Raw genomic sequence first — 13,327 nt, 5'->3', positions numbered from 1 at the left:
AAGAAAAAAAAAAACCTCAATATTTTCCATATTTTATATTCAAATACCTTTCAATGTTTAAATCCATCCATCCATCCATTTTCTTCCGCTTATCTGGAGCCGGGTCGCGGGGGCAGCAGTCTAAGCAGGGACTCCCAAACTTCCCTCACCCCAGACACGTCCTCCAGCTCCTCCGGTGGGATCCCAAGGCGTTCCCAGGCCAGCCGAGAGACATAGTCCCTCCAGCGTGTCCTGGGTCTTCCCCGGGGCCTCCTCCCGTTGGGACATGCCCAGAACACCTCCCTAGGAAGGCGTCCAGGAGGCATCCTGAGCAGATGCCCGAGCCACCTCAGCTGGCTCCTCTCAACGTGTAGGAGCAGCGGCTCTACTCCGAGCTCCTCCCGTGTGACTGAGCTCCTCACCCTATCCCTAAGGGTGCGCCCAGTCACTCTGCGGAGGAAACCCAATGGCCGCTTGTATCTGCGACCTCCGCTCCATTCTTCAGTCTTGTTCACGAGTGGGAACTCACTCGTGAACAAGACCCTGAGATACTTGAACTCCTCCACTTGGGGCAGAAACTCCCCACCCACCCAGAGAGGGCAAACCACCTTTTTCCGGTCGAGAACCATGGCCTCGGATTTGAAGGAGCTGATTCTCATCCCAGCCACTTCACACTCGGCTGCAAACCGCCCCAGTGCCTGCTGCAGGTCCTGGCTCGATGAAGCCATCAGGACAACATCATCCGCAAACAGCAGAGATGAAATCCTGTGGTTCCCGAACCAGACCCCCTCCAGCCCCTGGCTGCGCCTAGAAATTCTGTCCATAAATACAATGAACAGAACCGGTGACAAAGGGCAGCCCTGGCGGAGTCCAACATGCACCGGGAACAGGTCTGACTTACTGCCGGCAATGCGAACACAGCTCCTGCTCCGGTCATAAAGGGACTGGACAGCCCTTAGCAAAGGGCCCCGGTCCCCATACTCCCGGAGCACCCCCCAAAGGACACCACGAGGGACACGGTCGAATGCCTTCTCATGGGAGTATGCCCAACCAGTCCACATGTGTTTTGTGGATTTGGAAAATGTTTAAATCATTATTATTATTATTATTATTATTATTAGTAGTAGTAGTAGTAGTAGTAGTAGTAGTAGTAGTAGTAGTAGTAGTAGTAGTAGTAGTAGTAGGAGTAGGAGTAGGAGTAGGAGTAGGAGTAGGAGTATTTATTTATTTATTTATTTATTTATTTATTTATTTTTTATCATTTTATTAAGTACAGAGCTGTGGGTGGGGATAGGGGGTAGGTGAAAACAGCAATTTTCTGAGCCCTCAAAAGCAGGCCAATATAGGATTAGTCAAACATACACGAATCAATCAAAGCAGGGCTATGATGAGGAAACACATAACGTACTTAAAACATGAAAAGTGACTTCCACATATATCCCCTATATATTATGGCCTGTGCAGTTTAGATTCACTGCTCAATTGTTAACAGTATGATTTTAAACCCACCTAATCCACTTGTTGCCAGTTCTACAAAACCTCGTGGCTGTTTCATTGTTATGCAGATCACTGTATAATACGTGCCTTCGTGCCTGCGGTGCGTGGTGAGCTCGAGAGGGATTTCATGTGTAATTTTGTGAGGGTACAAACAGCAGCAGCAGCATCCTCCAGCCAGCGAGCAGCCCTCCCCCCCTCTCCACTCTCCCCTCTCCCTCTCCAACAGAATGCCCGACGACCAAACGGAAGCAGGCGCTACCATTTTGAAATACAGCAACGCCTAGGTAAGATGGTAGATTTTTGGTATTTAATCTTTGGCACCTTGCTTGTAATGTTATCGTAAATGACACTGAAGCCTTGTATGCAGAGCCGTTGCCGTGCGTAATTGTTTTGGAGGCGTTTTCGCTTTGTCCGTGGACTTCTCCAGTAGTCTGTCGGTGCCACACTGTATCCACTGTGCAAAAATGTGATTGTCTTCTCGTGCACTGTATCGATCCGCTATTGTTGGCTTGTTGCTCGTAATGTAACGTGAACTTAAATATCCATTACGCGTTTTACACTGACATTATGGTTCTGTTTGTTTAGTTTACATATTATTGCGCGCTTTAGGGTTTGTTTTGTTTTCGTTAAGCATCCCCCGTCTCTCTCTCTATCTCTCTTTCGCGCTATTCACATTATGCAGAAACGTGGACAATACCCCATTGAACTAGGATTCCCCGTAATAAACGTACTAACAATGATTTTGCGTCTCAAAAATGCTACAGGGGCAAAAATGAGTGGACTCAAGTAACGTAGTGCTGCGTCATCAGTTTGGTTATGCCTGAAATGAACCAGAATTCGCAGCCATATGTAATAGCCCACTCAATAAAAGGGGTGCAGAGGACAGGTTTTGAGGTTGTACAGTATGGGCCACTCTGCATGTAACGGGCGTGCATTGGTGCAGCTGCTTGGAGCTTGAAACCAAAAAATAGCCTAGATCTGCGGTGTCAAGTTCCTCTTTGCCCCCTTTGATTTACAGCTGTCATAAAGACTGTTCAGAAGACAAGGTGTTGCTTAATCTGAGCCATCATAAAATATTAAGATCTAGGTTAGAATTTCTCCTATTATCTATTCTAGATTCTAAATGTGTGAATACAGAACACTATGTACCCACAATCCAAGTTCACAAAATCCAGCTGTGCCCTGTGTATCCTGCAAGACTCTGCTGTTTTATTGAATGTTTAAGCATGGGTAGTATAGCCACCCGTGTGAGTTATTTTAAGAATGTTCAAAGTCCTTATGTTATCAGTTGAGACCAGAATGATTGGGTGAAATAAACCAATACAGAACGTAAGCAAGCAATCCATGAAAACGTTTATCAGAACAGGTAAAGTCCAACAACAAACGCCACTGCATGTTGTACAGTCAGTTGCTCGACATCTTTTGACATACCACCACATACTCAAAGAGGAGTGGTTACTAAGTGGTTGTTAACATTTGATATAGCCTGTACTTACTCAACTGTCTTATCTTGACAACATGTCTTGGTTTCTTTGCAGCGCCATGGACAAGAGCCACACAGTGAAGCTCTTTGTGGGCAACTTGGCGCTAGACACGACCCAAGAAGAGCTGTCGGCCATCTTTGAACCTTACGGCCAGGTCGTCAGCTGTAGCGTTTTGCGGCAGTTTGCCTTCGTGCATTTACAGGGCGAGGGAGCGGCCGAACGCGCCATCAGAGAGTTGAATGGGCGCGAGTTTCGGGGCAGGAACCTGGTGGTGGAGGAGTCAAGGGGACGGCCGCTTCACTCCACCAAAGTGTTTGTGGGTAATCTGAGCGGCATGTGCACCACCGAGGACCTGCAGCAGCTCTTTCAGACCTTTGGGAAGGTGCTGGAATGTGACAAAGTTAAAGGTAAAATAACATGTGTATGTGTTTAATTGAATGAGTAGCATTTCACCTCAGTGTGAGAACTATATTGTCTTTTTTCGATAGCCTTTCTATATGTTACTTGTAAATACAATGAGATCCTCTCTGTCACTGTCTGTCTCTTTTCTCAGGCTATGCCTTTGTTCACATGGAAAATAAGGAGGACGCACTGCAGGCTATAGAAGCCCTTCATGGCACCTCATTCAAAGGGCGCCCCCTGTCTGTGGAGCTGTCCAAGGTTCAGCCCAGCAAACAGACCCCCACAGGGAAGATCCCATGTGTGAACTGTGGTAAACAGGGGCATTACGCTGGAGAGTGCCCCGTGGGGAAACCCTCTCTGGAACAATACCAGAGCCAGGCTGCAGTCCTGGCTGCTGCAGCTGCTGCTGCTGCGGGCCTGCCCCTCCAGGTCCAGCAAAGTGTGCACAACTCTGTCTACAACACCTCCACGTTCGACCCCACGTACGCAGCGCTCACCGGAATCACCACCGGCACCCGTACTGATGGGAACCCAGTGAACCCGGCCGTGTATGGGGCCCTGGCCAGCCAGGTGTACGGTGCTAATGTTGCCAGTCAACTTTATGGTACAGTTGCCAACCAGACAGGGCTGACGTCCGGTGCTACCCAGGTGTACAGCTCAGTGGCCCCTAATATCTATGGGCAGGTGGCTGCTACTCCTGCTGCTGCTGCAGCTGCTGCAGCCGCTGCTGCCTACTCCACTCCCGTTTACACCCCGACCATGGCTAATGGGCCCGTCTACCTGGCAGCCGCCCCAGGCCTTGACATGCAGACGGCAGCTGCTGCTCTCAACCCTGCCTATACTATGGCTCCTGCCATTTACAGCGCCGCTGCCCCGGCCTATGCCCACCTCAGCGCCATGGGTGCAGACCCCACTGCGGCCTTATTCGAAGCGGCACGGCAGGCACACTACTTCGCCCAGGGCCAGCAGGTTGTGGCTGAACAACAGAATGCAGTGGTGGCGGCAGCTGCAGCGGCAGTGGCCAAGTCGGGGGAGAGGGACCGCAGCCCCCTGAGGAGGTCAGCCCCTCTGCTCCCAGATCCCGTGATCAAACCCTTCATGTACCAGAGGGCAAAGCCTCGGCGACCACTCCTGCCCACACCAGCAGGGCGTGCTGCAGAGGAGGCAGTGGAGGCGGCAGAGGACCCCATGGCCAGGTACAACAACATTAGCCCCGTGACCATCTAACTCACAATTATTTTTCATTATTATAAATTACTGTTTCTATTTTTCCAGTAACTTGAGTGCTTGTTCCTGTGTAGGACTGTGTAAACTCTTCCCTCATATCTCTCAGGTACTATGCGGAGTATTACCAGCAGCTGCAGCAGTACCCTCAGTTCCAATACTACCCTCCTCCCGGTGCCATGGCTCTTTCTGGGATGCCTGGAGTGACTGTGCCTGCGGTGCCCGCTGTCCCTGCGATGCCTGCTCAGCCTGTGGCGGCGCTGGATGCTCTGAGGCCCGTGGCTGCGCTGGACGCCCTCAGGCCAGTGGTCCCCACCGCCGCGGCAGTGGCTGCTGCCATGGCCGCGCCCAGGGTGTATGAGCCGCCGTTGCCGCCGCCCACGCGCAAGGAGGCCATCCTCCGCCGCCCCGAACTCTCCCTTCACACGCCTGAGCCCCCCTTCCGATAGTCGCACTGCCCCCCCTCCCCTCCCAAACCCGCCCTCACCTCCTCAGCAGCTGTAGTGTGAATGTGTGTGTGTGTGTGGGCTCCAGTGCGGCGGTCAGACCTGGGGCTTTGGTTGTATTAACCTGCTTTAAGAGGGCTAGAGCTGGTTCTGATTGCACACTCACAGTGCAGCCTCAGTACACATTTCCTCTGTTTATGGGCATTCTTTGATTTACTTTACAGTGCCAGTCTCACAATAGTGCCAGTATTGACAATTCATTGCCTTTTTTCTGCAACCCAGTTATGATTTTCTAGGGCCAAAATTCAAAACAATCTTTCAGCCATTCTCTTTAGGCCTAGATAATCAGTTAGGGCAGCTACGTTGCAGCCTTTTGCCTTATGTTGAGTGGTTTTACTGTATTTTTCATGTACCAGAGGGAGTTGTGAGCGGTGCACTGGCTGCACTGTGCAGGGGCCAGCAGAACCAGGCTGTTTCTTTGGAGGTGTCTGTGTTGAATGTAAAGTTAGTCTGACTGAATGAGCTGGATGTTTGGGCTCCTGACTTTGCAGTGCACAAGCGCAGCAGCTACAGTGGCGGCTTGCAGACAATAGTGAAGCACATGTTAAACGTACTGTAATGTATGAGCGCTCCTTTCCTCCACCCTCTCCTCTGAAAGACACTGCTTCAGCTCTCATTACAGCTGCCTACCTCCGACACTCCCCCTTCAGTGTCTGTTCTGTTCACTTTTACCCAGTCAGCAGCTCTGCTCCAAAGCCGCAGAGTCAGCGCTTTAGTTTGGGAGGACAATGACTGTACATATTATGGATGTCCTACATATTGAGATGCCTTTTTAAAATTAGTACCTGATAATAATAATGTGTTCTTTGTTTTTAATGTAGTTTACAAGTCAGTGTGGGGCGCAGTAATTGTACAAAGGCCCCTGTGTGACTACTGAATGAGCTGTTTACAAAGGATCTTTACACTGCATCCTCTATAGACTTATGTGATGACAACTATGTGCCTATAAGCTTTGAGTGAAGTGCATTAAGTGGAGGGATCTCCCATTTTAAGTGCTTTTTACTTTACTAATCATTTCAAAAGAGGGTACGGGAGCATTTCCTAAGTACTTGCACTTGTTTAACTTTCATGTAATAGGTTTTAAAAGCCACAACTTGAGCCTTAAAGGTTCATATGAGCGAACAATAGTGATAGCACCAATGACATGAGATATGGGGCAGTGTCTTTTAGTAGTATTCTCCTTCATCAGACATGCTTCAAATTGTAGTTGCAAAAAAATCAGACAAATGAGTTATGTTTCTTTGAAAACCTTACTTATTCATTCATTTTCTTGAGGGCATATCTCACTTGTCTTGTTCTCCATGAAATGTTTTTCTTTAAAATGGAGAAATATTTTTTGCAAGACTCTTTGACAGCAGTCTGGGCACATGGACGTACCCCTTCCCTCCCCTTGTGGTTTTTAGTGGCTAAGTGACTTTTGCATCTCACAGTGTAATCTTTGTGTGTCCTATATACAAACACATACCAGTTGCATCCTTTGTAGAAATATGTGGTTTGCGAAATGTCTTGTTTGCCATGTTGAAGACCGTATTTTTAGAAAAGTATTTAATTTTTCTTTTTTAGGAAAAGAACAAAATCCGGCATGCTTTTTACTGAGATATGTATCCTATAATCATTATTCTAATGATAATAAAGAATGTTTGGCTGACTACTGTGGTAAAAGAAAGCAAGGGTTTGGACATTTCCCCTTTTTCCTCTTTGTCTTTCTGCACTGTCTGTTTCTCCTCAGTAAAATGACTACCAGACCCTTTTGACTGGGGATCCAGGGGGACATAGGTGTAGATGCTGCCCCAGCTTTGCCCTCTTCGGTCGGGACAAGTGCGGGTCGGTGCTCCCATCTCTCTCTCCAGCCTCCATAACTCTGAGCTCAATCACATTTGTGTCAATTTTCAAATATTTGGGAGCGTAAACAACACACTGAGTTCACGTTGAGAGCTGGTGAGAGGCGCACAGATAGAATGGCTACATTTTGATCTGTGGAGCAGTGCTTTTTCTGTCACGGGGCTTTCCTCTGGGTTGTCTGGTCTGGTCTGGTTTGGTCTGGTCTCCCTTCTGCACCAAATTCTCCCCTTTTCCGTGTGTCCTTGTGTCTATTCTCTACTCTTAAACCTAAATGCATGCGTGATATTCTATGTAACTCTTTTGCTCAAAAGAAAAATCCAAAAAGTGAAACAAAAACAGTCCAGATATGACTAACTATCTCAACTGAAATAGGTTCCACCTTCCGGAAGCGTGATCCACCATGGGGACGATGTTTAGCGCGGCGCATCCACAGTCTCTCTCTCTCTCTGTCTTCGGACCTTCAAGGTAAATGAAAACAAAACAGCCAAAAACCAAAAAAAGCACTTACCTGTCCTCTTCCCTCGCCTGCTGACTTTTTACCTTTGACCTGTGCCTTCCTGCTCCATCACCAACCCACCTTTCCCTCCCCTCTTTCTCTCCTACATGCTCCTGCTCTGCTCGCCCACAACTCTCCACCTGTATTTGGTGGAGCAAACAGTCCCTCTATCTCACGTGATTGTTGTCTCGGAAATATGCAGTGTAGTGATCACGTTGTGTTCATCAGTTTACATAATACTGAATAAGAAGCCTGTAATTGATTAGATAAATTTAAAGCCTTAAAGGAGATATAAGTGAAACTAATAGCATAAAATAGCCTTATAATGTCTAGATAAGTCAGTTTTATTAATGTTTTGTCAGTTTAAGCATTGGTCTACCACAGTCTATATACCATCCACACTATAGCAATACAAAAGGCCAGTAATGCATTTATTTAAAGGTGCACTATGTTATTTTTCTGGTATAGGGTCTACCTGATTGATTTCATAGAAATGTTATTGCTTTGCCTGGAATGTTTCACAGTATAGCATTAAACATGCCTTGCATTTGTCCAGTTGCAAGTGTTTTATGACGTGGAAAATATCTTGAAAAATATACATACATCCTTACTGTGTGCAGGCACACCTTTATCTCACCTGAAAACCTGGCCTTTAAGTTAATTGCAATACTGCAGAACATTCCTGGTAAATCAATAACATCTCCATGGAGACGCTGGTGGCAGACCAGACCTCCTCCAGAAAAGTGACATAGTGCATATTTAAGTACACGCAAAATGTAAAGAAAAAAATCTAAGCTGTCGAGGCTGTTGTTATCTCTACAGTCCAATAGTCCAAAAGTTTCCGTATGTGAACACATACTGTTAGCTAACACAATTATTAGAATAAAATCCATTTTAGGTGAAAATTGTGTTGTAACTGTGAAAAAGCTGTGTACCAGCAACCAATGAGTACCACCCCTTTAGTGGATATAACCTCCAAATTGATTGAACAAAGACTTTAAAATAATAAAGCCTAGATTGCAATAAGATATAACCAACAATGAGTTCTAACACATTAATTGCAATGTACTATATGAAGCAACTTAAACAAAAAATACAAAAAAAGCTTACTTTGCATATCACCAAGAAAGCAACACAAAAAAGATTAAAATAAAAAGATATGTCCAGGCTTACAGCTCCACAAACCTGACTTATGGCCTATAGGAGGGCCTCCTCCTGCTCGTTTCTATGGAAATGTTGTTCCTTTGGCTATAATAGTCCACAGTATGGCATGATACTTATCTATCTTCATGAAGAATTCCAGAGTATGGTTTTAACTTTTTACTTCCATGGAATCATGCAGATGAAGTGACACTTCCAGAAAGTTACATACTGTAAATATTAGGATGATTTTACATGTTGGCGTTGTGCTTTGATTGTGAAATCAAATGAAATGCAAATATGGCTGTAATCAAATCTGAAACTTTTATGTAAATTGATGGACACAACTGCACATAAAGAGAGCATGGTTGGTTGTTGTTTTCTGGTTGTTGTTTGAGGCTTGGCAGGTTTGGAGTCCACTTCCTGTGCTCCTCCGCCGTGTTCGCCGCCCTCTCCTCCTCCGTCTCCGACCTTTGACCTCTGACCCCGCCTCACTGCCCCGCCCTCCCTGTCGCGCCCTTTGCCGCTCGCCGTTCACTACTACTTTTTTGCGCTTTATGGTTGTTTCGCCGTCACCGCCGTTTTGACCAGCCGTTTGGATCTGGGTATGTGGCTGTACTTTTGCTAGCCCAGAAGCACACATTTACCTTGCAGCCAAAAGTAATTTTCTTATTTTAATGTACAGTTCTTTGCCAGCCAAGTGCCAATCTGAATCCTTCAACATGACAAAGAGCATATGAAGTAGTGCTGTAGATTCTGGTAATATTAGAGCTCATATAACTTTGAAACTAAGTATGCGTCAGTTTTCATTGAGAACAGTGATCCTATTGTTCAGGTATTGAATCTGACTCCATGGATGTCTTGGCATCAAAAGGTGAGTCCTAAGTTTGAAATTGAGGGAGCCACAAACTACCAGTGATGATTGAATTTCTAACAGTGGCACAAAATGTTCCTGTACTGAAGTGAAGGTCTAGTTACCTGAATCCAAACTATCAGAGGCAGATCATATCAGCAGTGATGGTAGTACTAGGAGTAGGACACATCAGCTATTACTAGCCTACAATAGTAAAAACTTTTTATTATCTGATTTAAAAGTCAACATAGGGCGTAGGACATTTCATACTCTATTAAAAACTCACTATTCTGATGGAGAGTATGCCACTGGTCTTCATGGAGATGTTAATGCATTGCCTTGAATAGTCCATTGTATGGCATTAAAAGTATCTGTCTTGTATTTATTAAATTACAGATAATTTTTACCTTGAGATACACGCATTCTCACTGTGAGTGGGCTCAGATCTCAACAGATGACTTGTGACTTGGCCTCATGGTATGACCTTGTCTCCATGGAGACAAGCAATATCACTCCACTGGAATAGTTCCATTTCAATCTAGTTCCATTTCCTTGTATGGTTTTGTTAGTAAATCTTTGATCCAGACTTCGTAGCTCAAACATCTTGGTGCTAAATTTTCGCTCAGATCGCCTCCTCACTGCAGCCTTGTCTTCTGCCACGGGGGTGATCTCAGTTACGCTTGTCTGCATCCCTCCCTCCTCCCCTCCCTCCTCCCCTCCCTCCTCCCTGTTCTGAATTCACAGCACACCCCGGCCCCCTCACTCCCCCCTCCCCATTTGTCTCTGTGCTTTGACTCAAGATTGTGCAGTTTCTAGTCCAGATGCTCAAAAAACACTCTTGTTTCTTTACGGTCATGATTTGCCGTGGCTGGATCTGTAGAGAGAACTGTGATGTAGAAGGAGAGCAATCAGTTTTAGCACAACTCATAGACCATATTGCCTTGTTTTTAATAACATTTAGAATAGTGTGGCCAGTATACACCAGTCAGGCATTATGACCACTCACAGATGAACTGAATGAAGAATATTAAGACAAAGAGGTATATGTTACTTTGTCCTTTGTATATTGGTTCATCTAACATAAGGATTTGAGTTTAGTAAAGCTAATGTGTGATGGTTAGACAGTACCACTTCAGCATGGAAGCTAATGTCATAGCATTTGTCTGTCTAGTGGTGATTTTTCTGGTGGAGAAAAATCTTATTTATTTCTTTACAAATATTTTTATTGCTGAGAAATATGCCGAAAGACTTGAAAGTGTACTGAGTGAGTGAGTCTCTCCACAGATCTGACTTTAAGCTTGTTCTGGCATCACCGGGTTGTCTCCAGGGAGATAGATAAGTTTAATGTCATGCTGTGAAATATTCCAGCCAAAGCAATAACATCTTCATGGAGACAAATAGATGACAGGCCTAACCAGCAACTTTGAGAATTGTGAATTTAATTTTTTTGTGCTAGATTTTACTAGTAAAAAAAAAAACACAATTAAGTCTAAAAAGCATCTATAGAGAAATCAGAATTCACTTAATGTTTTTGTCAAACAATTTCAAAACAGCAGGAGCAAGCGCAAATCTGCCAAAATGCCAAAGTAAATGAGGCTGGAATCACATTGGATCCAGATATATATTCATAACTGTAACGTCCATGTAACTCAAATTTGATGAACGGATTTGATGTTGTGTTAAACAGGTTTGAATGTTTCACTGTAAAATATATGATCAATAGTAGACAGGTGGTCACAATGCTATGCCTGATTGGTGTAACTCTTTCTAGCACAACTTGAGTAGACTGCTGACAAAGAGACACCAGCAGTAGGGTTTACACTAGAAAATACCTCATTTATAAATATATCCTGCGTTTGTGATACATTCATTATAGATGCTGCAGTTTTGTGTTTTTATTTCTATTTAACATAAAATCATTTTGTCTACCCCTTTGTTCAATAGCCAGCAGTACCTTTTCAGTATCTGATCTGTACACTGATTGTGTGATCGTATAATGTAAATAAATGGTACCTTCATTTCAGTAGCCTAAGATTTCCATGTAGGTTATCAGGACAGGCCAAATGTATTTGAAATGGCTGTGTAATTAAAATGATAAGACACATGTGAAGTGTCTGGAGAATGTCTGTCCCAAAACAATGGGATAATTTCACGGACAATATGTTAGTTACTGTGAATGACAAATCAATTATTGTATAATATAGCCTACTGCATTTCATCTGTATATTTCTAAGGTATATTTGACTCTGCATGCAAGACATTAATAAACTATATATTTTTTTCTCATCTATGTGGCGTAATGCATTTTATTTCATGTGAATTTGATTTGTGAAATAAGTGAATGGCCGTTGAATAGATTTCTGTATTTTATCCCAATATGTAGTCTTTTATTTTATTTTAGAATAAGTAATAACACCTGCCTATATCTTTTGTTGAGGTTTAAGTAATTTCATATTTTCAGGTTTAGTTTAATTAAACCTGGGTTTACAGTTGAGGGTCACTAACAGCGACAGGTGCATGGCACAGGCCATAAAACGTCTATGGTATGAAGGGGCGTGATTGATGTGTGTGTTAGCCACTCACAGGACTTCAGACTGCTGTACATGTCAAAGGACCACGCCTTTTACACCTTTTTAGGGTTTGAACCCGATACCCACGCAGTTGGTTCCCATACTTATTGGGGTGCGGTCACGTGTGTCACTTTTGACCAGGAAAGGAGCACCGGCCGCAGGGTCTTCTGGTAGTGGGAGCACCACCTCCGCACAGGCACCTCGTACCAGTGGAGTCTGGTCTCTGCAGTCCCCAACTCTCCCCCTCGCGTCGCGGCGGTTTTGTTGCTGATAATCTTTTTTTTAGTGTAAACTGAGGGGGACACTCGCGGTCCTGATAGAGGCGGCACGATGACAGCTGTCGAAACCCAAATGACATACAGCAACTCCTACACTATCCACCATGAAGATGCGTACATGACCCAAGAGGAAGACTGGGACAGGGACCTGTTGCTAGACCCAGCCTGGGAGAAACAGCAGAGGAAGGTAGGTTGAATCAGAGCGCATGGAACTTTGCGTTTCATCCTTGTGCCGGTGTGCGTAATTACGCACAAACGCGCACTCGCCACCATTGTATCAACAGAACTTAAGTATCATGGTGTGATGTGAACACTGTTTCCTTGGTCAGACTGTCCTGTGGGACTGAGCTGTGCCGCACCTGGCACTTCAGTCCTGCTGAAGCTGTGTGGGCAGATATTTTAGGCTGTGGAACTTTCTCAGTGTTGTCTTTCAGTTACCCCTGATTGCCTTGCGAAGGCTGTCTAAATATAATCTCCCCTCCCCACACGCGAGTCTACACTTAAATCAAAATCCAGATCCATTTGTAATTCATATATTTTAGTTAAATAAAGTTAAAATAACAACTGAAACTCACAGCACAATGCATTATTCATATCATACAACTGAGCACATAATTGGGGTTTCTGCATTTATTACTATGTAATGCCAATTAACTTTAGTAATATTTTGGTGTAGTCTCAAATGTGAAGTTTGGTTAAAAAATAAAACTGATTTCTATGATGTAAACTGAGCTGCTATTTTTAGGTGCTAAACCAGCACTGCTGTTGCCATAGAAACCACCTGGTGTACCAGGTGTACATCATTAACTGTCACAGATGAACCAACAAAAACTGCAATATCCGACACTAAAAAGGGACAAATATAAATGGAGATAAATACTTAAACTTTGTTTTTCAAAGTATAATGTATGTTTAATACATGGTTTAATTTATTTCAAATCTAAATGTCCCACTTATATCGGTGCCAGCAGGCAGGCACTTAGCAGTCTATGCTAACAATTAGCCACATGTGACAGGAGAGGTGTGGCACAGATTTGTTGAACAACTGTAAACCTA

At 44.5% G+C, this 13,327-nt stretch overlaps 2 protein-coding genes across 4 annotated transcripts in view; both read left to right on the top strand.

The window, feature by feature from the left end:
* The first annotated feature begins 1,650 nt into the window (after positions 1-1,650).
* On the top strand, positions 1,651-8,635 carry rbm14b (RNA binding motif protein 14b). Of its 2 annotated transcripts, XR_008649090.1 has the most exons (5): positions 1,651-1,760; positions 3,015-3,367; positions 3,514-4,558; positions 4,696-6,916; positions 7,307-8,635. XR_008649090.1 is itself a non-coding variant. In XM_033983279.2 (4 exons), exons 2-4 carry the CDS (start codon positions 3,019-3,021, stop codon positions 5,033-5,035), a joined length of 1,734 nt encoding a protein of 577 aa, XP_033839170.1. In that variant the 5' UTR covers positions 1,651-1,760; positions 3,015-3,018; the 3' UTR covers positions 5,036-8,635. The 2 variants fall into 2 exon arrangements, 1 of the variants encoding a protein (XP_033839170.1); XM_033983279.2 differs by having other exon boundaries at positions 4,696-8,635.
* A 3,475-nt stretch (positions 8,636-12,110) lies between these two features.
* The window catches only part of actn3b (actinin alpha 3b), a 35,189-nt gene continuing 33,972 nt past the window's right edge, over positions 12,111-13,327 (top strand). For both annotated transcript variants that reach the window (XM_033983520.2, XM_033983519.2), the window contains exon 1: positions 12,111-12,458. In XM_033983520.2, coding sequence (XP_033839411.1) covers positions 12,324-12,458 — 135 coding nt within the window. In that variant the 5' untranslated portion in view covers positions 12,111-12,323. The remainder of the gene's footprint in view (positions 12,459-13,327) is intronic.

This window comes from Periophthalmus magnuspinnatus, chromosome 18 (genome assembly GCF_009829125.3).
Source record: "Periophthalmus magnuspinnatus isolate fPerMag1 chromosome 18, fPerMag1.2.pri, whole genome shotgun sequence".
NCBI lineage: Eukaryota > Metazoa > Chordata > Actinopteri > Gobiiformes > Gobiidae > Periophthalmus > Periophthalmus magnuspinnatus.
Note: the sequence above shows the minus strand (reverse complement) of the source record. Positions and strands in the feature narration are given on the sequence as shown.